The sequence below is a fragment of the Sceloporus undulatus genome, chromosome 1, assembly GCF_019175285.1.
Source record: "Sceloporus undulatus isolate JIND9_A2432 ecotype Alabama chromosome 1, SceUnd_v1.1, whole genome shotgun sequence".
Classification (NCBI taxonomy): domain Eukaryota; kingdom Metazoa; phylum Chordata; class Lepidosauria; order Squamata; family Phrynosomatidae; genus Sceloporus; species Sceloporus undulatus.
In genome coordinates this window covers 2,249,030-2,274,654 of record NC_056522.1, presented here as the reverse complement: position 1 = coordinate 2,274,654, position 25,625 = coordinate 2,249,030, and the positions used below count along the sequence as shown (strand labels likewise).

Sequence of the window (25,625 nt, the reverse complement as noted above, 5' to 3'; positions counted from 1 at the left end):
TTTCAGTATGGTATATAAAATTATTGTGTTTGCTTATGAAGCATCATCTCCTTGGTATCAACCACAAAGCTAGCTGATGTTTAGGAGAAACCCATTTTAACGGACATGATACTGACTTTGGAGTCAAAGGAGTTGTAGCAGATTGTCCTTTCTGCAGCAAAGACCAAAGGGTTATTTTTTTAGAAGGAAAGAGAGAAAAACAGAAAGAAAGAAAAACAAAACAAGAGAAGACAAGAAGATGTATTTGAGTCCCCTGTTGTTGTTGGTCTTCAAGTTGTTTCCATTCTATGATGATCCTAAGGCAAACTTATTAGGTGGTTTTATTGGCAAGATTTGTACAGAAGACAGCTGCCATTGAAGTGTGTGTGTGTGTGTGTGTATAAAAGAGCTTATCTGATTTGAGAGAGACTTGATGCACATCCTTATTGTATTGTTATTAACATTTTAATATTTTTAAAAAGCATCCCATTCTACATTGCAAGATCTCTGTCTCAGCCTCCAGACCCGTCACAGTTCCTCTACCAGACCATCCAATCTCCTTCATATTTAATATCAAGTGAATACTAACAGGGGCACTTGGGTGAGTGACCGAGGAATAACCCAGCTGCAGAAGCTTGGCCATTTTACACATGGACAGCCAGCTGGGGCCAGCAAGAGAGCAAGGAAGGCACCTGCCTTGATGAGATCTCCAGAGGCACCAGCACAATCCCTTTTGTTTTAGAGAGAGACAGTGGGTCATGGCCAAGGAAGGGGACGGCAGGTACCTACTGAGGACAGGAATAATAGAATCATAGATTTGGAAGAGACCCCCAAGGGCCCTGATCCAGTCCAACCCCATTCTGCCATGCAGGAACTCACAATCAAAGCATCTCCAGTGACAGATGGCCATCCAGCCAAACAACAGCGCACTGAGTGCAAAGTTGCCTAGGAACAGGGTTTGTGACTTCACTAGTTCACCAAATTTACTTAACTGTGGATTGATGCGTGATTGTGTTCGGAGTGCGTTTGGACTGCCAGCGATCGTGTGTGGTAACCTTTTGCGCAATAACAAATACACATGATTGTGTTCAGGATGGCACTGGATTATACTTCCCATTTCAGTCGTGTGATATTGTCCCGAGTCATTCCTCATAAATCATGGTTTCCAGGCCCTTCACCATTTTAGTCACCCTCCTTTGGACACCCTCCAGTTTCTCAACATCCTTCTTGAATTGCGGTGTCCAGAACTGGACACCAGGATTATTCCAGGTGAGGCCAGACCAAAGCAGAATAGAGTGGCACTATTCCAGCGAGGAATAGATGTTCCAGCTAGGAATGCAAATCCTTTGTCTGAGGAAACCATGCTTTATGAGGAAAGACTTAGGGAGCTGCGTATGTTTAGCCTGGAAAAGAGATGGTTAAGAGTGCTATGAAATCCTGTTTAAGTATTTGGAGGGGTGTCACACTGAGGATGGAGCAAGCTTGTTTTCTGCTGCTCCAGAGAATAGGACATGGAGCAATGGATGCAAACTACAGGAAAAGAGATTCCACCTTAACATTGGGAGGAACTTCCTAACAGCTGTTTCAACAGTGGAACACACTCCCTCCAAGTGTAGTGGAGTCTCCTTCTTTGGAGCTCTTTAAACAGAGGCTGGATGGCCATATGTCTGGGATGCTTTGATTGTGAGTTCCTGCATGGCAAGGGCTTGGATTGGATGGCCCTTGGGGTCTCTTCCAACTCTATGATTCTAAATCACTTGACCATTTCCTACAGCTCCTGACCATTCTTTTCCTCTTGGAAAACCATTTAGCAAGATTCTAATCCTTTCATTCATGCTGCCCCCAAGGTAAGGTTTTAGTTATAAATATTACTGCTTAAACAACCGTTCCTTGGTCTAGTTTACAAACAGACAAGGATGCTGTCAGTTTGACTAGACTAGGCTCCTCGATGCACCTGCCACCCCATGTACCTTGGCGGCTATTCAGACCTCTCTGTTCAAACTCTCATTGATTTGAACCACAATCCACCGTCGGTCATGTATCACTGTTAGCAAGGCTTCCACTACCCCACTTCTCCCACCTTTGCTTCTTAGTTCTTGTGTGTATGTGTGTGAGTGTTGTATGCATGTATTGATTCTTAGGAGAATATCACACGGGGGCCTTACTGTGAATAAATCATCATGCAAACATAATAAATTGTTTAAAAAGCTCAATTGGGGTTCACATGCCTGTATGCGTCTCCCATCAGTGAATTGTCACAGATGCATCTCGCTCACTTCTTCCATGACCAAAGTGTCATGAAGCGCATAATGGAAGATCCTGTTATTACCAAAGAGCAGCTCCAAGGGCGCTTTGGTCACGGAAGAAGCGAGCGGGGATACATCCATGACGATTGACTGACGGGAGAAGTGTGCAGGCATGTGAACCCCAGTCATGCTTTTTGAACGTTTTATGACACTTGCATGGCAACTTATTCACAGTAAGACCCCCATGTGCTATTCTCCTTAGAATCATAGAATCGTAGAGTTGGAAGAGCCCACAATGGGCATCCAGTCCAAGCCCCTTCTGCCATGCAGGAAATCTGTCCTTAATAATGTTTGATGTTCTTTTGGTGCCTGTTTTATCGAACCATTTCCTGTATTGCTATGTACTTTATATGTATTAGCCTACTAGCCCCACCACCTTTCCCTTCTCCTTTTATGTCATGTCTTTTTAGATTGTAAGCCTGAGGGTAGGGAACTGTCTAATTAAAAAGATTGTATGTACAGCGTTACAGCATTTTATAAATAAAGGTTAATAATAATAATAAAATTACAGAAACCTGCTTGAATTTGCCTCCGCAATTCCGTGTGATTTGGACTTGTGTAAACAGGGTTGGTCCCAAGGCCAATACTGCCTGGCCAAAATATTACTTTATTTAAAATTCCTCTACACATATTAACTTGTGGGTGCCCTTCTGGGACCCCAGCAATTTGGGTACACACCCATGATCTAAAAAGCAAAACCAGGGCTGATCTGATCTGTCCAGAGTCCTTAGGAGAGGCTGGTGCTCTAAATCCAAGACCACCCAGACGCACGAATGGAGAACGTGTCCAACCATCCTGGTTCTTGGCCAAGTTTGGACTCTTCTGGTGACCTTTGCATCCTAGCGCTTCTTTGAAAGCATGCAGATCTTGCAGAATTGGTGGAGAAGAGATGCGCTGAAGCCTCGCCTGGGAAAAGTCCACTGGGAGGGAGATGGGAACATATCCTTCTCACTAGCAGCTGCCTTTTGTATTTCAGAAAAGGAAAAATAAATATACATCCCAAACTCACCAGGGACACTTTGAAGCTGGAACTAGAAGAAGAGAAAGAGAGGCTTGTTCTGTGATAATTCTGAGCACGAAGGGATCACTTCTGACCCCTCTCTCTCCACCCAAATCACCTCCAGATCCCCTTAGAATCTCCTCCTTCCAAGTCCATTCCCAACAACCAGCTGTTCCCAGTCTCCAGGTCCTGGGGGGAGAAACTACAGCCCCATCATTCCCCCTCCTCCATCTCCATGAGGAGTGTGGCTGGGGATGGAGAGGGGAGAGAGAATGAATTTTTCTTACATTCCCTAAACTGCTAGCTTTGCAATTGCAGTCCTTGAAAACATCAATGGAGCATTTGGAAATTCTGACTTGAAGGCACACAACAACAACAATGATGGACAAATCTATTGATGGACATATAGGGCACCTGGGGAAGGGAAGGGGGCACTACTTTCCCTCCCAGCTGAGGACAATGGAGGATAGAATCCTAAGGGTTATAAAGGCCAAAAGCAATGAAAAGCAAAGTGCCCAGGTGTGACCCATCGTCCCCGTAACAGCTTTGTCCAAGCAGGTGAGCAATAGGGGGAAATTCACTCCCTCAATCTGTTTTAAGCCTTCATATCTCTTCAGAGTCTCAAACTGCAAGGCTAACCCCAAAAAGTTTCTCAACATCCTTTTTGAATTGTGATGCCCAGATTCCCTGGACTTGGAAATTACAATTCTATTATGCAGGCTAAGATGTTATTTTAGAGTCAGTCTGGTGTAATGGTTTGAGTGTTGGGATATAAATCAGGAGACCAGGGTTCGAATCCTTGCTCAACCATGGAAACCCACTGGGTGAGCTTGGGCAAGTCACATTCTCTCAGCCTCAGAGGAGGGCAGCAGCAACCCTCCCGTGAAGAAACCTGCCAAGAAAACCCTGTGATAGATTTGGTTTAGGGTCACCGTAAGTTGGAAACCTCTTGAAGACACACACCTCACACAAAATACAGTCTTCTCAGGGAGAGCATTGGAAGCGTCATTTCCCAGCACTCTGGTCTGCTGCACCTTGGAAGCTCTTCGGTTGAGGTGCTGCCAGGCTGACAAAGTGTGTTTTGGGGGGCCATGTTTGGCTGTTAACAACTGTAAATGTAAATCCTCATCAGTTGTGAAATTGTAAAGCCAGTTCACAATCTCATAACGACTGAGCACAGCCTTAGCCAACAGTAACAACAACAACAACAACAGTAGTAACAACAGCCAGAGCAGCAACAACATGAGTCAGCAGTGTGATGAAGCAGCTAAAAAAGCCAATACAATCCTAGGTTGCATCAGCGGGAGTGTAGCGTCTAGACTGAGGGAAGTAATAGGACCACTCTATTCTGCTTTAGTCAGGCCTCACCTGTAAGATTGTGTTCAGTTCTGGGCAACACAATTTAAAAAGGATGTTGGCATCCTGAAGTGTGTCCAGAGGAGGGCAACGAAAATGCCGAAGGGTCTGGAAACCATAAAACACTATGTTGAGTGACTTAGAAAATTGCTGGGATGTTTAGGCTGGAGAAGAGAAAGTTAAGAAGTGATATGGTAGCCCTGTTTAAATACTTGAAGGGATGCCATATTGAGGATGGAGCAAGCTTGTTTTCTGCTGCTCCAGAGAACAGGACCCAGAACAATGGATGCAAGCTCCAGGAAAAGAGATTCCAACTAAACCTCCTGAGGGTAAGACCTGTTTGATAGTAGCATATGCTGCCGGCTGGAAGTGTGATGGAATCCCCTTCTTTGGAGGTCTTTAAACAGAGGCTGGATGGCCATCTATCACAGGGAGTGCTTTGGCTGTGAGTTCCTGCATGGCAAAGGGGTTTGGACTGGATTCCCTTTGGGATGTTTTCCAGTTCTATCATTCTGTGATTCTATGAACTTCACCAGATTGACTAGAAGGGGAGAAAGAATCCAGAAAGAGCAGGTGACAGAACCGACATCTGAAAACATCTGAACACATGCAAGGCAGATTATATTCAGTTTGTACCTATCTGTCATCTATCGGTTCGTAATATTATTTTTTCCACTGGTTACTGGTTTAGAGGAGCTATTTTCTTAAATTCCTAGAGTTGGATTTGCAGAATGCCCCGAACACTTTCCTTTCATTCCTGTTCCTAAAGCGTTGGACACAAATAGCAAACCAAACACAGATTACACAGATTAAAACACTATCTTTTTAAAAAAAGACTTAAAATATCTGAGAGAGAAACAATATCAGTGTAGAAAGCTTACCTTCCGAGCGCATGCTGGAATAAAGCTGTGTTCCTCACTTCCTTGAAGAGCCACAACCTGGAACGGTGTGCTCCAAATTGTGTTGGACTATGATCCCCATCATCCCCACAGTATTGTAGTCCAATCCATCTGGATGGCATCACCACTTTGGGGAAGACGGATATAGAGATGTGGCAAGAGAAAGAAAAAGACAAGGAAACACCAGAAGTGAGGCTGTTGAGGGAAAGGCCCTGCAACATACAAGGGAATGCAGTCCAACCTGGGCCTCATGTCTCTTGTCTGGTCCTCAGGCCCAAAAGGAGGAATCTCAGGACAAGAGCGCTGCCTTGAAAAGTGTGCCTCCAGGATGCATTTTCATCATTTGATAGACTTTCTGTTTTTTACTATTATTATTGGAATGGTAAACTCTAGGTGTTGCCAAGCCATGTCAGATGCAATGGTCAAGATGGCAAAAGTTATTTTTGAGGGAGAAGTCACAAGCTAAGAGAGGCTGCAGGAGTTTGCTTTTCCCTGAGCCAGCTGGGAAGAGCAAAATTCTCCCCTTGCTCTCCTCTCCTCTCCTATAACTGAATGTAAAGTACTTTTGCACTTGGAACTCAGTTTGCAGATTCACTTTCATAGTGGGAACGATGGACCTTTTGGAATCAATTCACCAACACGAAGCGAAGGCGAATCGCAAACTGGTTTAAATGTAAGTGGGAATGAGCCCTTAAACTAGCATGATTGTGGCAAAAGAGCAGGCTGGTGTGATAAAGTCCTTAGTTTCTGGATCTGACATTTTGGGGTCTGGAATGCATCTGACTTGGCAACCCTAAAAGGCTGGGACATGGAGATGGCTCTCCAGGAGCTGATCTTAAATTTGGGGCACTGATTAAATGCAGCTATATAACTGCATATAATTTAAATACAGAGTGGACCAAATATGTTTCAAGGCAGGTGCTGGAAATGGAGCATGCAACCGATATCGGCTGCTAAGCATTCACTGCAGAAAGTTGGAAAACCTCTAGTATCTCATAGGAAATGGTGCCAAAGGCTGCAGGAAGGAGGTAGGATGAGCAAAGATGGCTTCCTCCTGCCTCCTGCAACTCCCATGTCCACCTGGAGCTCAGAAAAGTTCCTTTTGGGCCTAACAGCTTTCAGAATACCATGTTGGCTAGGGAATCCTGGGAATAGTACTTTGTGATATAATAATACATTTAATAAATTTTAATTATATCCTGCCTCTTCCTGTAGGATCGAGGTGGCTTACAATCACAGTAAAATGCAGTACAATGTTGTCACCAGAACTCTCTCATAGAGAAGGCCAAATGTTGCACAAAACTACAATTCCCAGAATCCCCTAGCACTGAGCCAGGGCAGTTAAAGCAGTGTCAAACTGGATTATTTCTGTAGTGTGTTTTCGCCCTTAGTAGCAATGATTTAAAGGGATGGATTTAAAGGGATGGATTTGGCATTTTATTTGGCAACTTCTGTCTGATGTTGGTTGCTACTGAAATAATAATAATAATAATAATAATAATAATAATTTAATGTCAATTTCTGATGGCATCAAAGAGCAAATATTTGCCAAATGTTCGTTCATTCGGAGGATGTTTGCCGTCCAAATTGGCAGAAGGGAAATTCTGAAGTGCAAACCCAGTTGCTGCTGAATGTTTGAATGCAGGATCTTGGCAATTGCAAAAGGAGAGCTGCTTTGAGAGGAGCAGAGCTTCAGGAACAAATTCAGGAACAAGTTACATCACAGATATCTGGAAAGGAAGTTTGTTTTGCCAGCGCATCCTTAAACACATTTACCCAAAAGCAGGTGCTGCAGAATACATCAATGGGATTTACTCCCCACGAAAAGAGGAAAAGACAGATGAGGTTGAATTCGGACTTTATTTCGTTTCTAAAATGAAAGTTCAGAGAGCAGTACAAATATGCTTTGGCATGAGAAAGACGGGAGGTTTGCCCAAGAGCGTTTTTTATTCAATCCCCAAGTGTCCCACCCGTCCCTGGCTCTTACTTTTCCTACAGCTGAAAAAGAAAACCCAATGAAGAATAAAATTCTGCCCAAATCAATCGAAAGCAAGTGCCCTCCGGTACAAGAGATACGTCTATATTTGTGGAGACGCGGTGTGTAGAGAGCATGGTTTGTAATAAATAGCGTTTCTTTTAAAATCCTGCAGCTAACAATATATATACAGGTTGTCAAGTATTAGAAACAGGGTGGCTTTTAACATCTTTGCTTCTTAAAACAATTGCAAAATAATAATACGTAATAATATTAGAAATGCAGATTCAGCAAAATCTCTTCATTATTCTGTGGTTTATCCACTGAATCTTGGGCGTGTTACAGACCGCCGGATTGCGGCGGTCTGGCTCCGCCTCCGCTTGCAGCATCCGGGAGCCGCAGCAGCCAAACCGCGCGGCTCCGGGACGCTCCGAGGAAGGAGTGCGGAAATCGTGCTCCTTCCTGGGCCCCAGAAGAGACACCGCGAGGCACTAGTTGCGCACTCGCGACGTCACTTCCGGGGCACGACATGTGGACACACTGCGTCCGCTACGTCAATATGGCGGCGGCCTTGTGGAACGGCCACCGCCATTTATCACGGACTCTGGAAGAGACGCCCCTTTTTCAAACTGGGACGTCCCTAATGGCAGTCTGTAACCCACCATGGTGTCCTTTTTCTTTCGCAGAAATAAATAATCAGGATGAAGAGGCTGTAAAATAAATAAGGGAGAAAACCCCTAAGCCTTACGCACACGCTTCAACATTTATAAGAGTTGTATTGTATTTTATTTATGTATTGGATTTTATTATTGTATTATTGTACTGTATCTTATTGTGATTGTAAGCCACCTCAATCCTACAGGAAGAGGCAGGCTATAAATAAAATTACTATTATTATTATTATTATTATTATTATTAACATTTCATAGGTGTAAACTGGGACATGTGTGGCCAAGCGACATCAGAGTGCAGTCAAGATAGCAAAAATCATTAAAGAGGAAGAACACAAAAGCTAGGAGAGTCTGCAGCAGTTTTCTTTTGCCTGAAACATCTGGGAAGGGCAGGATTATGCTGCCTCCTTCCCTCTTCCCCCCATTTTGCTGAACTAATGGGGTGCAAACTATTTTTGCCCCTTGAGCTCAGTTTGCAGCAGTGGAAGTAAGCTGAGGACAAAGGAGGGAAGTTGGAGGAGGAGAGAGAAACTTGGGGCTCATTCCCACTACAATTTAAAGCGAATCACTGATTGGTTTATATGACTGTCGTTCACATGTGAAACCAGTTCCAATCCTATTGTGATTGGTTTTAATAATATAACTTCCAAGCCAGGCTGTCTGGGCTGCCACTTACATCACTGATGATGCGCAGATGATTGATATGCATTTTGAATTGGCGCAAACTAGGGGGGATGTCAATCGTGCCAAAAAAGAAGCGGTTACAAGAGGATAATGAAAAGATCCACTTTCATAGTGGGAACGATGGACCTTTTGGAATCAATTTACCAACATGGAGCGAAGGTGAATTGCAAACCGGTTTAAATGTAAGTGGAAATGAGCCCTTGGACATTTTAACCACAGCTGAAAAAGTGGGATGGCAGAGGACTGATCGGGACTCTCTATGCCAAAAGGGGATCCTTGGAAGGCATGGCTTACGCAAGACACAAGAGATGCACCATTCTCATTCTCAGCTTCTTAATGCATCAGTCTTGAGTCTTTTTACATCCTAGGAATGGGCAAAGATTCCTTTCTTCCCAAACACGGTACCTTTGGCAAACAGAGAGGTATAGCAATGGGGTGGATTTAAAAATGCTTCCAGGAGCGATGACTGGGTGTGTAAGCCTCAGCCTTGGGTTCGAATGCAGATTTCAAAAGAGGTACAAAAAGCCACCAAAACAGATTTATTCTAAGTTCATTCTAAGCCCTGGAATTGATTCAGCATCCCACTGATATGGGTCCAAAACACACTGCAGAAATAATCCAGTATGAGACTGCTTTAACTGCCCTGGCTCATGCTTGGGGATTTTCGGAACTGTAGTTTTGTGAGTCATTTAGCCTTCTCTGTGAGAGAGCTCTGGGGCCACCACAAACTACAATTCCCAGGATTCCTTAGCATTGAGCCAGGACAGTTGAAGTGGTCTCTAACTGGATCGAGAAAGGGTCAAAGAATTGCAACCCAAGCAGTGTGTACATCTGTTTCCTTTTCTCCATTGCATGTACCTTGATCCTTTCCCAGCAAAGTCTGCCACACAAAGCAGACATGCTTGTTATCTGTTTAGGGTTTTTAAAAATTGATTTTCTTAGTCAACAAACTTTGTTTCAAAAAGGCTTTTCCTTTCATGTTGAAGAATGTTTTGGGGTCAGCTTGTGCATCTGGGACAAAAAGCATCTCTCTCCAGGTTGAAGGATTTATTGCAGGGATGCTGTGCAAAGAGCCAGCACTTTCCTTTCTCCCTCTTAAGAGCCATTGTCTCTCCCCAAAATGCGTCATCCTGGCGGCTGGCCTCATCCCCACTACCTTTTAAACCAGATCTCAAATCGATTTGAAGTGGTGGTTTAAATGACCCTGGTCTTCACTTGATCCAAATCGCTGAAGCTAGACCCATTTAACCTGCGCCTTTTTGATTTTTTTCTGCGTCTCTTTGGATAAATCGATTCTGCGCAAGTGTGAACCAGATGCGGATCGGAATCCATTTAAATTTGCCCTTTGGCCAGCTGGAGCAGGTCCATTTTTAATTGATTCATTCATCAATTTGAACCACAAGTGAGTTATTTTATTTTCCAGCAAGAAAATGCAATCAAGGCAAATGTAGCGTGAACCAGTCTCTGCTGCCAAACTGATCCATCGATTCAGATCACAAAGCGATTTATTTGTAAGTGGGAATGTGGTCCCATTTGGAAAATCCATGCAGCGTTTCAGCCCAAAGCAGCAGGGAAACAGCTCCCAAAATTGCAGTTTGTGCTTCACAGCTGAGTTGACTTTTGGCGAGGATGGAAAGAGCATTAATTCTCCCATCTAGAGAGGAATTTCCCCGAGGCTCAAGATTCTCCCTCAGGACAAGCTTCAAGGCTGCTACAATAGCGTCTGAACTCTAGGAAGTATTCCTTTGCACAGAAATAAGCATGGCTTTCCCATGCAAAAAGGTGTTTTATATCCTGTGCCTTGTGTGCCTTCAAGTTGTTTCCAACTTAAGGCAATTCTAAGGTGTGGCAAGATTCGTTCAGAGGAGGTTTGCCATTGCCTTCCCCTGAGGCTGAGAGAGTGTGACTTACCCAAAGACACCCAATGGGTTTCATGGCCAAACTGGGATTTGAACCCTGGTCTCCAGAGTCATAGTTCAGCACTCAAACCACTAGGCCACACAGGCTCTCCTTTTATATAATGCCAGCAACCAAGGACTGGAGTCTGAAACCGATAGCCATGGCTGAATTAGATGAATTAAAGGATCTTTTGAAAGAGAAAAGTTTAGTTCAGCTTGTAAATAATTGGAAATATGCTTTGAGATAGATAAGTAATATTTAGGGTGGGTTTGCTACTGTTGGCTTTGCAGGTTCAGGGTGTAAAAGCGCAGCATGTATATCAAATGCAGTCTTTAAACTAGAGTTTGTTGAAATGGGAGGAGAAAGAAAGTTGAGAAAAGGAAGGATGCAAAGAAGTAAAGGAGTGTGCTTTAGAATGAAAGGATGGAGAGAAGAGAAGGATTTTGGAAGAGGAGCTATAGAAAGGAAAGTATAGAGCGAGGAGAAGGCTCGAAAGAGATAGTTGGAATAGGAAATGTGCTTCATTACAATACTAGGAGGGTTAACAGATGGAAGGTATTAATGTAAGAAATTTAAGAAATCCCCTCATCCTTGTTGTATTTGTTTGATATATATATATATATATGTGTGTGTGTGTGTGTGTGTGTCTGTCTGTCTGTCTGTCTGCTGATATCATGACACTGTATCTGATGCACAAATTGGTTTAAACGTGATTGTTTGAATGTAAAATTATAAAAATTGATTTGTTTAATTAATTTTTAAAAAGTCTTTAAATTAGGATAGAATCAAGTTAAAACTGTGACAAGGGACAGTATGGCTGCATGTTTCTAGAACCGGCAATCAGGAAGGATACAGAAATCTTCATATGTCAATCCAGTGGGGAGAATACTGTTGGAGTGGCTCATTCTTACCTGGAAGGACAAAGAGACAAAGGATGCACTGCACAGCCCTGCATGGTAGGACAAAAGGCCAGCGTAGTGTAGTGGTTTGAGCAACTCTGGTGAACAGGGTTCAAAGCCCCATTCAGCCATGAAAACTTACCAGGCGACCTTAGGCAAGTCACACTGTCTCAGCCTCAGAGGAAGGCAAGGGCAAACAACTCTTTGAACAACTCTTGCTTCCATGCACCATGCGCACACACAGGCACAGGGAAACCTGGAACTGAAGGTGGCCATTCCACATCCGACAAAAATATATGCCCACATTATGGCTGCATCTGCACTGTAGAAATAATAATGCAGTTTGACACTGCTGTAACTGCCATGGCTCAATGCTGTGGAATCCTGGGATTTGTCATTTTGTGAGCTATTTGACCTAGAGAACTCTGGTGCCACTGTAAATGACAAATCCCAGGATTCCATAGCCACAACAGTTAAAGTGGTGTCAAACTGAATTATTTCTGCAACGAAGATGGATCCTAAGAGAACGAACAGGATTCCAGTTTGTTGTGTTTCCATGCATTCACTCATAAATCTACTCTGCATTTCCACCTTAACCTGCACATATTTAAATAAAGAGCCAACATGGTGTAGCAGTTTGAATATCAGACTACACCCCTGGAGACCAGGGTTCAAATCCCAGCTCAGCCATGGAAACCCACTGGGTGACCTGGGGCAAGTCACACTCTCTCAGCCTCAAAGGAAGGCAGAGGCAGAAACCTCCTCTGAACAGGTCTTGCCAAGAAAAACCCATGACAGGTTGGCCTTAGGGTCACCGTAAGTCAGAAATGACTTGAAGGCACACAACAACCACAACAGCGGCAGCACAATACAGCTGTTGTCCATGCTCTGGGTCTCTCTCTCTCTCTCTGTGTCCTGTTTGTTATATTTTATTTTCCCAAGAAAATAAACTTTCTGATCCTTTTCTTTGCAGGTAAATACTCTCCCTGCAATACCCACACACAACCAAGAAGCATTTTAGAGCCCCAAACGGCCTTTCCTTTCTGGAGGGCTGCTCTCCCTTGTTTCATTTGTTACAACCAAATCTCTACGGATCGATGGTTGGCTTGGGCAGCAACCCAGACCTGTTTGCATGATTTATTATTCTGAGCCAGTATCCCCTTTGATTCTCATTTCTTTGCAGGGTTGGCGGAATCGTTCTTCAGGGCCAGAGAGAAACCTCAATGCAAAGCAAAGGGTTTTGGCAGAATTAGGAGGCTGTCAATTTACACAGATGGCTTGGATCTCTCTTAGGGGTCTTGAGAATTCATTTCATCTTCTGGCAACTATGGAGTTTATCAGACGAGATAGAAATGGGATCGCTCTCTCGTCCTGATCCAGACCATGACGTAAAAGCCTTTCAAAACATAGTGCTGATCTTGTCATTATACTGTTGTTGAAGCAGTATTGCATTAATGCGACCTCCCATTAATGCAAAATGCCAGGCAATGCCACTTCAATAATGGGGCAATGGCAGGATCAGTGTGCCATCATTTGAAACACTTTTGCGTGATCCCTCATACTTTCCAGACAGGATAATGTCCGGATAAGTATGACGCTGTTTGAAAGTCCTTTCCGCAATCACCTCGTCCCCCGTATGATAATCTCCTGTGTCTGCAATCTTGGGTGTACAAAACCTAGTTGAATGTAGAATTCAGTGAAATCTGGTGACTTGGAACAATGGATCATTATGCAGAATGGTGTGAAATGCACCTCAGGATTCTCCAGCCCAACGTTGTGCTATTGAGATGGTATCGAAACATGTCCAAAATCTTGCAGCAGAACTCCAATTCAGATTGTGCATCTGTTGCATTTAAGTCCTACTGAAAAGCAAAAGGGCACACAGGAGGAGGGCCAAAGTAGTCTCAGCCCAACTAAAGATGCCATGAACCTCTCGCTTGGAATCTACTGGAATCAGCACAGTCAGCAGAAATGAGTGGAAGCATGACAAAGTTTGGGAGACATAGCCATAGGAGTCTGGAATGTTAGTATGCAAAGGGATCTTGCAGCAGCTCTGAGACCAACTGAGCAAAAGACATTTCAGCATAAGCTTTTGTAGACTTGGGCCCTGTACAGACCAGCCTGAAAGGCCAGTCTGGGGGTGGAGTTAGGGCATTGCCTCCAGATGACACACCCCCTGACTCTGACCCCAGGGCACCATGACGCTGCACACCTCTCCACACGGTGCGAGGCATCATGACAGGAGCACCACATAGCTGTGCCACCATGGCTATGGCACCTTTTTGAGGGTGCAAAAACCGCAGCGTGTGTTGCCACGGCCCCGATCCAGCTAGGAAAGGGGCTATGTCCTGCCACCCCTTTGGGAAGGTCTATCGAGCCCCTTGGTCTTCTTCCTCTGACAGTCTGACACCACTTAAAGTGCTTTAGCTCCATCCTATAGAATCCTGGGATTTGTAGTTTCACAAGGTCTTTAGCCTTTGCTGCGAAAGAGGTCTGGTGCCTCCCAAATCCCAGGATTCTGCAGGATGGAGCCATGGCAATTAATGTGGAGTCAAAGTGCATTATTTCTACAGTGCAGGTGTGCCCTGAAGAGACATGCTTGGGAACCGAGTTCAGTTTGCTCATGCTTTTTTCAGGCTATGTGGACATGTTCTGGATGTAGCCCGAAAAATTATGGATGCCAGCCATGAAAGCCTTCAACTTTGGTTTGCTTAGAACTTATTCCATTTGCAATCAGTTTTGGTTTCCCAAATCCTCTTTGGCCAAAGAGCACTGGTGCCTCACAGAACTTCAGATCCCCAGAATTCCGTCGGATGAAGCCATGGCAGTTAGAAGTGGTGTCAAACTGCATTATTTCAGCAGTGTAGATGCACCCCTAGTCTATCTTCCAGTGGCCAAAGAGGTCCTTCCCAGAACCACATGAGTTGGACATTCCTAAAATTTTAAGTTAGGGGTTGCGTGGTATATTCTCAGATATACCTTGCTATTGTTGTGTGCCTTCAAATTGTTTCCCAAGTACAGTGACCCTTGGCCAGATTAGTTCAGAAGGGGCATGCCATGATTGACCTTCCTTTGAGACTGAGAGAGTGTGACTTGCCCAAGGCCAGCCAGTGGGTCTCCATGGTCAATCTTGGCTTTGAACCCTGGTCCCCCAGTCCAACGCCCAAACTGCTACATCGCACTGGCTCCGACAGACATATCTTACCCCAAACTAAATTAAAAAGTCTTCAAGATCCCTGACAACTTATGGTGACCACAGTCTTTTCTCAGGCAAGGAATCCTCAGAAGTAGTTTTGCAAGTTCCTTCCTCTGAAACGGAGCCTATAGCACCTGGTAGATTCACTAGTGGTCTCCCATCCAAATACTAACCAGGGATTAACCTGCTTAGCCCTCCCAAATCAAAAGGGATCTGGTGCCTTTGAGGAAATCAGTTCTGTGGTGATAATACCTATAGATTGTTATTACGAGCCTTCAAAACATCCATCTCATAGAGTTTTCTCAGGCAAAGAATCCTTAGAGGTGGTTTTGCCAGTTCCTTCCTCTGAAATAGAGCTTCCAGCACCTGGGATTCACTGGCAATCTCCCATCCAAGTACCAACCAGGGCTGACCCTGCTTACCTTCCAAGGTCAGACAGACCCTGGTGCCTTTCCGTAAATCTGTACTGTGGTGATGATACCTATATTGTGTTATTATGTGCCTTCAAGTCACCCGCCGACTTATGGGGACCCTGTGAATTTCTTAGGGTTTTCCTAGGCAAGGAATCATCAAGAGGTGGTTTTGCCAGTTCCTTTTCTCTGAAATACAGCCTATGTATTGGGATTTCTTGGTGGTCTCCCATCCAAGAACTAACCAGGGCTGGCCCTGAGCAATCCCCAAATTGAAGCAGGATCATGTAAAATGCATGGTTTAGGGACAGGGAGGTAAAAAGGAAAGTAAATGACACTAGGGGCTCATTTGCACTAGAGTTTAAACTGAATTGCTGATCAGGTTATATGTCCGTCGTTCCCACTTGAAACCAGTTTTGATCCTGCTGTGATCAGGTTCAACTGAAACGAAACGAGGCAAATGCAAAAGAACCGCTCTTCCCTGACACTAGTTTTTGGGCAGCTCTTTTGAAAAGACACTAATCTGAACAGTGTTTGACAAGTGGGAACGACGGGTCGGATTTGCATTGCAGGGACTGTGCTGGTTCTTTCCAGCTTCTCTCAGCCAGACCCTGTGCTCTGGTGCCGTTTTTGGGGGCGTGGGGCACCATCTTTGATGGCTTCTCTCCCATGGTGCTTCCTTTGGGTTCAGCCAAAGCTGGCAGGCGGGGCAGTCCTTTTTCCCTTCCTTCCTCCCCTTGGCTTCACCAGAGTTCTTGGAGCACAGCTTCACCTTCTTTCCCAGCTTGGCCATGTAAGCCCACTGGGTGCCCCTGGGCAAGTCACATTCTCTCAGCCAGAGGGGATGAGGAGGAGGAGAAGATGGAGGAGGGCCCGGGAGCGCTCTGGCTGGGCTCCCCATTTGAGGCTGCTGAGGGCAGGTCGGGTCTGGGGGTCTGGAGAGGTGCGGATTGGCGCCCCGAAAGCACTCTCGCTGCTGAGTGTCATTCAAGACAAGGAGAGGGAGATGGAGTGCCATAGCTGCCACCACCATGGACAGCAAGGTAAGGGGTGCACTGGAGGGCAGCCCATGGCCTTCCCACCATGTAACCACCCCTCTTCTATTGTTGTTGTGTGCCTTCAAGTCTGTCACGGGATCTTCTTGGCAAGGTTTCCTTCTCTTCCTCTTCTCCTCTCTGTGGCAGCTGTTCTTCCTCTCCACTTCCTCAAGCATGAACGCTAAAGGGGAGTAAACAGCCCCGGGAAGATTCGACCACAAAATACCTTGGTTTACACACCGGGTTACTTTTGTAGCGGGAATGAGCCTTTGGCCTTTTTCTGGAAGAAGGTGTCTGATGTGTGGGTACCTCCCAGAGCTTCCTTTGAGCACTCCACTCCTGGCGCGATGGGAAAAGTTGCCTATTTGTGTGATGAATACAATAATAAAAGCCTTTATTCATGAGTCCAGCTCAGGGATAGGGAATTTATAAACCAAAATTCCCTATTCCTGAGTTGGATTTGTGAGCCCTGAAATCTCCATGCTTTGCAAGAGGGAGGGTCCTGGAGGCCATTGGTGACCCTGTGCTCCTCACACCCTGGTCTTTTTCTTTCAGTTTGACATATAGAACTCCTTGGTTTTTAAGTGCTGATCCCTGGTTTACAAATTTATCCCCTTTTGCAATCTCCCTATTGCACCAGACACTCTACACAATGGCAACCAGATGTGGCTTTGGTGCACCACTTTTCCTAAACCCCTGCAACCATTTGGTGAAGGCTAGGCGGACCAGTTGTCAGAGCTGTGATCCAAGAAAGGGTGACCTCATTCCCACTTACAAATAAATCAGTTTGCAGTTTGACAGTGGAGCATGGTTCACACTACATTTGCTCCAATTGCATTTTTCCCCCTGTAAAATAACCCACTTGTGGTTCACATTCACAAATGAATCAACTGAAAATGGACCCACTCCAGCTGGCTGAAGAGCAAATTTATATAGATTCCGATCTGCATCTGGTTCACACTTGCGTGGAATCGATTTACCCAAAAAAGATGTGGAAAAAATCAGTGTCTAAAAGACCTGGGTTACATGGGTCTAGCTCATGGCCTCCCTCTCCGAATCGCTTCAGTGATTTGGTTCAAGTGCAAACCATGGTCATTTAAACCGGTTCAAACTGATTTGCGATCTGGTTTAAAGGTAGTGGGAATGAGGCTAATACTTAGTTTTCAAGCTGAGTTGGAGAGATGAATTTCTTTTCTCCTTACTCAGGGGTAAGCGCATCAGTGAGCCTGTCATTTGCTGTGAAGACCAGGATTGCTTACTAACTGGGATGGCTATGACAGACAGCAGGGAACACACATCCAGCAGCATCCAGAGAGCAATATGCTCCTTTCATGCTTCCTGGCCTAATTTCAGCTTCTGCAACAGCCATCAAAGCTTTGTCAAGTTGGGCAGATCAAAGAGTCCTCCAGCCCCCCAAAATATAAGCAAGGTGGGAGCTGCACAGAAATGCATGCCTTTGCCTTCTCCTTTCAAGTGGAATTACCATCCTTGCAAAACCAATCTTTTTCATCCCTCTGTGTCATTGCATCTCCTGAACAAGCCCCCATGGCCAAAGCTGGCTTCCCGGAGGCTTTGTCCATGAGCCAAGGCGGTTCGGCCAGCCTTGGGAAGCGCTCCTTGGCCTACGTGACACCATGCGGGTTGCCACTGCCCCTGCAGCCAGGCTCACGTGGGCAGGAATATAAAAAGCTTTAGCCTAAGACCGTCTTAGCCTAATTTGCTTGCTGATGCGTGAGCCTGTTTTAGCCAGGGAGCTCAGTCGGGCTGTGATTTCTCTTTCTCTCTCTCCCCCCGCAGCTCCCTGGCTCTGGGCTTTTCTTCTGTCTCATTCCCTTCCTCTGCTTGGCTCCCCAGGAAGGGAAAGGAAGGAGAAGGTTGGGGAGAGAAGGTTAATGCTATGCTTAGCTCCAGTGCAAGAGGTCAGAAACACTGACAGAGGGAAAGAGGTCAAGGGAACTGACCCCCAGGAAAGAAGTAAGAATGGATGGAAGGGGAAATAGGCAGGCAGGCAGGCAAACAAGGAAGGAAGGAAGGAAGGAAGGAAGGATGGATGGGGAAACAGGTAGGCAGGCAAGCAGCTAGGAAGGAGGGAAGGAAGGAAGGGTAGACAAGCAAGGATGGATGGATGGATGGATAGAGGGGGAAACAGGAGGACAGGTAGGCAAGCTAGGAAGGAAGGAAGGGGTAGGCAGGGAAGCAAGTAATTAAGGAAGGATGGATGGATGGATGGATGGATGGGGAAATAGGCAGGCAGGCAAGCAGCTAGGAAGGAAGGAAGGAAGGAAGGAAGGAAGGAAGGAAGCAAGCAAGCAAGCAAGCTGGGGGTGGGTTGGGGGAATCCTACATGTTTGGGCTCAAGTGGCAGAAAACCAAATTATATTCTTATATAGTAGACAGCTGCTGTAAGACAGCTTCAGACTGTGAGTTAGCCCAGGTTTCCCCTGCCTTTTACAGTGTGGTTAAGTTGACTTTGGAAGGTCCAGCAAAGCAGTTCCTCTGAAGAGGTGTCAGGATGGGACCAATGGGTGCATCTGTGTTCTACCACTCTTTAGCTTTTCTAGGGACTATCTCCAGTCCAGAGCTTAGGAAAAGTTACTTTTTTGGACTGCAGCTCCCAGAATCCCCAGCCAAATCCTTTTTTCATACAACTCTCAGAATCCTCAACCAAATCCCTTTTTGACAACAAGACTCAATATCCTCAGCCAAATCTATTTTTGATGAAAAGTTCCAGAATCCCCAGATCAACTTCTTTGGATGAAAACCTCCCAAATCCCTCGCTACGCAGAAGGCAGTTTCCCAGGATGGATCGTGTTTCCACAGCCATTTATTTAGTGTCCAGGGACCCAAAGGAGCCGCGACCCACAGGCTGAGAACAGCTGTATCATAGGGCTTCCTAGGGCTGAGAGAATGTGGCTCACCAAGGTCCCCCAATGGGTTCCCATGGCTGAGCAAGGAATTGATCCCTGATCTCCAGAGTTGGAATCCAACACTGAACTCGCCAGACCATGTTGGCTCTTAAAATGATGTATCTGTATGCAGTTCCAGGTTTCCCAAATGTGTGTCAGCGACAGGATTCGACTCCATGTTAGAACTTATTATTCAGGAGGAGGGTTTCAGCCTAGTCTTCTCCATAACAAGGGGAGGAGAGGAGTGTGAGGTAGGAAAACCCCAAACTTGAAATCAAACTCCTTCTAATGAAATAAAACACTGCACAATGTTTCAGCCCAATGGGTTCATGCTTTGGGACCATAGGACTGGCTGACACATGAATGCTAAGAAATGCATTCATCCAAATTTCAGCATGGATAGTCCAACCCTCAGGTTCAGAAGGCTGCTCTAGACTAGTGTATAAAACTGTGAGTTGTCATGAAAGAGCATGGGTTTTTTGTTGTGTCCTCTATGCCTGCTGGTTCTACTTTTGCGTGGAATCCCTTTTAGTACTGTTTTGGACTGTGTTTGAAGGGTTATTCCAAATGTTTTTACAAACCAGAACATGGCTTGCAGAGGTGATCCTATGGTTGGGCAAATTTTTCTCCTCTCCGGTTTTACATTTTTTCCCAGAGTCACAGGGTGCAAAGGTTGCGCTGTTGCGTTGATGCAGAATAACACAATAACCTGAAAACATTAATTTTTTAAAAAAAGGAAAGGGCAAGGAGAGAAGGGAACATACGCTTCCAATGCAAAATAGATGAGAATAAAATGCTGCAAGTGGTGCAGGTTGAGTCCGCAATTCCAGAATCCAAAATACTCCAAAATCCAAAATTGTCTACAAGGGTGGTTGAGACAATGACAACCTTTGATTTCTGGAGGTTCGATGTATACAAACTTCATTTTGTGCACAAAATTATTAACAATATTGTGTATACAATTAAACTTCAGGCTAGGTATGTAAGGTGCAGACATAACACAAACGAATTTTGTGTTTAGACTTGGGTCCTAGCTGCAAGGTATCCCATTATGTATAAGCAGAGATTTCAAAATCTGAATGGGGGGGGGGGGGTCCAAAATCCAAAACACTTCTGGTGCCAAGCATTTCAGATAAGGGAGACTCAACTTGTATTGGGAATTGCCAGGAAAAAGCGACAACAAAAAGGTCATTTTGTATATCTTTTTTTAAAAGCCTGAGAACTACAGCAACAAATACTGCAAACTCTCAATACATTTCCTCTGTGCAGAGGAGCTGGAAGGGAGAGAAAGATGGCTATCCAAGGGGTGCAACTGAGGTCTGGATTAGCAAAATGTGACAAGTGAGCGTCTTCTCTCTGGCTCAGCACAGCCCACAGTTTATCATTTTCCTCTGGTTTGCATAGATGTTGTGGTTTTCAAATCAAACAGCGCAGCCTAAGAAAGTGGGAAGCTTTCACTTAGATCCAAAATGGACAAACTGGGGCTATGTGTGGCCCTCCGAAGCTGTTTTGATGGCCCTCAACTCTTACAACTTCCAAGACACCTTTTCTCTGGCAAACAAGGGTGAATCGCTTCTCCCGAAAGCCAGCAGGAGCAGCAGTTTATCCTTTTGAAAGGTCACTCTTGCAGAAGGAAAACGCAGAAAACACAATTTTCAAACCAAAAGATGGTATTGTGACCCTTTATCATTTGTTTGTTTATTTTCTTCAAACCATCCCCCCCCCCCAATTTTGGTGGGTTGCAGGGAAGAAAATCTTGAAGTTGCCCCAGGGGTGTCTTTATGGAGGGAGGGGAGAGAAGGAGGCCATTGCTCTCCAAAATTAGACTTCTGTCTCTCCAGTGACATTTGCCTCCAGTCCCCAAATTTCTAGCGCTGCAGAGAGTGAGCTTTGCGACACCATTCACACTTACAACTCTTTCACGTTTGCTGGGTTCACATTCCCTGGGTCACTCTGGATGCTTAGCCTCTGTTTCTAAAGGCTGACTGACATTTTAGATTACTGCAATGCTAGAAATTTGGGGAGTGATGGAACATTTCATTGGGAGGAGGAGAGACTTTTTATTGGGGGGGGGGAATGCCCTTATTTTGCTTTCTCCCCCTCCATCCTTTAGCTACACTCTTGCTCTGGCCTTACCAAAACGTGCCACCTCTAAGTTAGGTGGATGAAGAAATCTGAGTGCATGCAAGTCTCACCTCACCCCAAGCTCCAGTTGTATCTCAGTCCAGGGCCTTGTCTGCATGGGACAAGTTCTGGTGGAGTCCTGTTCAGATGAAGCACAGCCCAAACTAGTTTTTTGTAAGCAGTCCAGATGATACTCAGCATGTTCCAAAGCAGAACTGGGGTACAACACCCTTAACATGAATTTTAAAAACTTACCTCTTACTCCAGATATTCCATGAAGATCCAGAGCCCTCCGTTCCCCTGTTGGGGCAGCTACCTGCAAAGGTGACTTGCTGAACCACCCAATGCATCTATTGCCACTTGCTCTGAGGTCAGAATGAGGTACCCAACAATGTGATTGTCATGTATGTCTCATTCTGACCTCAGAAGTGAATGACCCATGGTGATGTGCATGTGCAGATCTACACACGGATGCATGTGCACGTGTGTGCCTCATTCTGACCTCAGGATGCATGTGCACATGGATACGTGAGCAGACAGCCACCTTGTCACAGGAACAGAGGGCCAGGTAACAGGGAAGCTTTGGGCCCAGGTTAGTCCTGGCAGCCCCCAGGGTATCCTGACCCATGCAGACAGGGCCCAAGTCAGGATAATGTTAGGGGTGCACCCTTGGAACATTATTCTTCAGTAAGAGTCACTTTCCCCAAAATCCACACACCTGTGGGAAAAACAGATTTGAACAGAAACCACCACAACATTCTGTTCTGTAAAAATTACTGAGGAGCAGGAGAGGAAAGGGGAAAAAGAGGGGTGCAGCAGACTTTGAGAGCCAGCCATGGGGTTTGTGGGTTTCATCAGAGTGCAGACATAACCTTGTGCAACTATGTTGATGATGGAACTGGGCTGTGTGCCCTTCTGTTGCAAATACACACACACATACACAAACATGGGGGAGCAATTTGAGAGACGCGATTGGAACAGTTGTGTTTTCCGGGAGACAGCAAGGTAGCAAGTGTCATTTCTGAGTGGAACACAATGCATAGAAGGCAGCATTTTTGCTGAGTGACTGTCCAAGACCTTGTAGCCAAAGTCAGTCTTTATAAAGCCATCTGTGTGCAATTCATAAGCAACGATGTGTGTGTGCACACAATGTGGACTCAGGAGCAAGTTCCCTGCCCTCCTACATCCAGCAAGAGGAAAGGGAGGAGGAACAGATAGGATCCAAAAAAACAGAGTGGGGTTGAAAGAATTTTTGATCTCCTTCCATCAGTCCACAGAGGTATAAATCGAGATGCACGCAACTCAGCCGAGAGAGCTACCCAACCCTGCAACTGACACACACACACACACACACACACACACACACACACACACTTAGTTCCATACAATGCCCCTGCAAGGGTGAAAAAACTGATTTTCAAGTTTCATTTGTTATGGAGTGGCTGCAAAAAACAAAAACATCTAACCACCTGAAGTAGCATCTGAAGTGGAGACTCTCTGACTCAGGGGAACCATCTGCACCATACTGACCCTTCTGGAGAACTAGCCCCCAATTTGTCCCCACTCTTTCTTACCAAGTGCAGGGGACCCAGAGCTGAGGACCCACTCCTAGCCTCAGCTCTAGAGACTTGTGTGGCTTCGCTTCCCCGCTGTAGGGCCACCAACCCATGCCTTGATCCACCAACTGATTTTTCACTGCATGCTTTGCAGTGCCCTCTGCATTTTTTGCCTTTCTTCCTTTTTGATTCAATATATTATCTGTATAAATGCTAAGTTCTATTGTTGCCCTGTTCTTTCCACCTGGGTTATTGTGCCTGTCTCCTCGAGCCTTCCTCCCTTTCTCTGACGTAAAGGAAGGGGGCTGTTTCCCCTTCCAGCTGCGCGCGCGTCAAAGGCTCCTAGGCTTTTCTTATTTTTACACCGAGCTCCGGCGCTTCATGAGTCCCTGGAAGGTTGAGAGGCTGTGGAGTCCCGTGGAGACTGAACTGATGGCCGAACGCTGGGCGTTGCAGAAGCAACGGTTGGAGGGCGTCTCCGGGTAATGCCCGGGTGAGGAATGGCTCTGTTCCATGCAGGTGTCCGAGGTGGAAAGGTCTCTGGGAATGATCATGGGGATGGAGTACTGCAACTTCTCCCGGCTCTTGTACCAAAGGCAGGAGCACATGGACTGGAAGTGGAGAACCTCGGCATAGACGTTCCGGAGGCCCCCTCGGCCGCCGCCACCCCCTCCAACTCCCCCTATCCCCCCGAGTGCGGCGGCGGTCGAGGAAGTGGTGGTGTCTGTGGTATGGACGCTGCTGGCCTGCCCGTTGTGGGTGAGCAGGGCCCGGTGCTCAGCATCCCTCTTCTCGTCCTCGGCGTTCATGGTCATGAACCGTAGCACCACCAGGTTGAGGAAGGCCCCGATGACGGTCAGCCCAGTCAGGATGTAGATGAAGCTGAAGGCCACATACTGGGGCTTGGTTTGCAGGGCTTGCTCCTTCTGAAGGGCCACATAGTCCCCGAAACCGATGGTGGTGAGGGTAATGAAACAATAGTAGTAGGCCTGGAAGAAAGTCCAGTTCTCGTAGTATGAGAACGCGGCGGCCCCGATGCAGAGGGTGCTGATGCAGGAGAAGAACCCGATGGTGACCATGTTAGCCATCGAAACTTCTGGCCGCCTCATGCCAAGGCACTTCTTGATGCGGTGGAGCAGGTACCTCACAAAGGTATTGATCCTCTCGCCCAGGCTTTGGAACATGACCAGGGTGAGTGGAATCCCCAGAAGGGCATAGAACATGCAGAAGACTTTGCCGCCATCAGTACTTGGTGCTGCGTGTCCATAGCCTGCAGAAGAAAGACACAAAGCATAGAGGCAAAACCTAGGCAATTGGATCTCCTGGATTATGGGGTTTACTTGGATGGGGAGGAGGAAGAAGGAGTCTCCTCTCCTCATATTGGCTTGATCGGTGGTGGGATTGCCACTTCTCATTCAAAATGGTGGCCGGCAAGAATGAGGAGGAAGTCGCTGCCGGAAGGGGTGCTGCTCTGGCCTGCAAACTCAGTGGCGTGGCCCTCTGTGCCAAGGTTCTCCTCTTCTGGTGCATGTGCTCCTGCTTCTGGTACCAGAGCCGGGAGAAGCGACAACACTCTGCCCCCATGATGCTACCCACAACCCTCCCCACACACGCCCCACTCTACACAGTCCTGGTGCCCACAGAGCCACACCGCCAAGTTTGCAGGCAGGAGTTGCCTTCCCCTCAAGGAAAGTGGGGAGATGCATAGATGTGGAGGGCATAGAAAAGGAGTAAGGGGAAGATTAACCATGGGGAAAACCTTTGGGGGTCCAAAGGGGTTCATTGAGGGAAGACCAACCATATGGGGCAGTTGAGTCCATAGTGGGATGTAGGCCCGGAATGAGGGAGGAAGGAGGTGCAACTGGATCAAAGTGAGGAGAACATTTGGGGAGATGGAAAGGAAACATCTGGGAGGTAGAGGATGGTGTGGCTCTGCTAAGGACCACCAGTACAATCCCCTTGCCTTATATCCACACCCAACTTAAGTTTTCTTCCCATAAAATTTCATTCTTACACAGCATTGGAAGGGATCACAAAGGTCTTCTAGAGATGAACCTTTTCTCAAAGCAATTAAATTAGGAACTCCATATCCACAGATTCTGCATCCATGGATTCAATCATCCATGGATTGAAAATATTCCACCACCACCACCCCCAAAAGCAAACCTTGATCTTGTCCTTTTGTATAAAGGACTTGACCCATTTTACTAACCTATTGTATTTAATGCGACTTGAGTCCCCATGGATCTTGGTACTGTATCCATGGCGGATCCTGTAACTAAAACCCAGCAGATACCAAAAGCCCACTGTAGATTGGAGTGTTGGGATAACTCTGTGAAACTAGGAGGCCCATCTTTGACCAACAGATATAAGGACCCAGGTTTCCAAAGGCTTCCAGTCTTCTTTCCATACATTTTCCCCCTCTTACACAACATTTGAAGGGATCACAAAGGGCATCTAAGGATGAACATCTTTTCAAAGCACGTTCGATGGAGGGATAGGATGTCCCTCTGAGCCTAGGTTGCCAAGAACCTTGGTCCACTTTGGCCAACAGAGGGAAGGGCCCAGTCTTCCAAAGACCTTTTACACCAGACATTCCCTGTCTGGGCTGCAGCATCCCCAAACCCAACTTTCCAAAGAATGGACACACACACACATGACATTTATGCTCCTACTGGTTCTCAAGCAGAAGAAGTGTTATAGAAACCTACAGTTCTAAGACAACTAG

At 46.0% G+C, this 25,625-nt stretch overlaps 1 protein-coding gene across 1 annotated transcript in view; it reads right to left on the bottom strand.

Moving 5' to 3' along the window:
- Positions 1-20,196: 20,196 nt before the first annotated feature.
- Positions 20,197-25,625, bottom strand: part of KCNK3 (potassium two pore domain channel subfamily K member 3) — a 110,935-nt gene continuing 105,506 nt past the window's right edge. Inside the window, exon 2 of the mRNA XM_042455100.1 lies at positions 20,197-24,167. Within this exon, the coding sequence (XP_042311034.1) occupies positions 23,257-24,167 (911 nt within the window). The 3' untranslated portion in view covers positions 20,197-23,256. The remainder of the gene's footprint in view (positions 24,168-25,625) is intronic.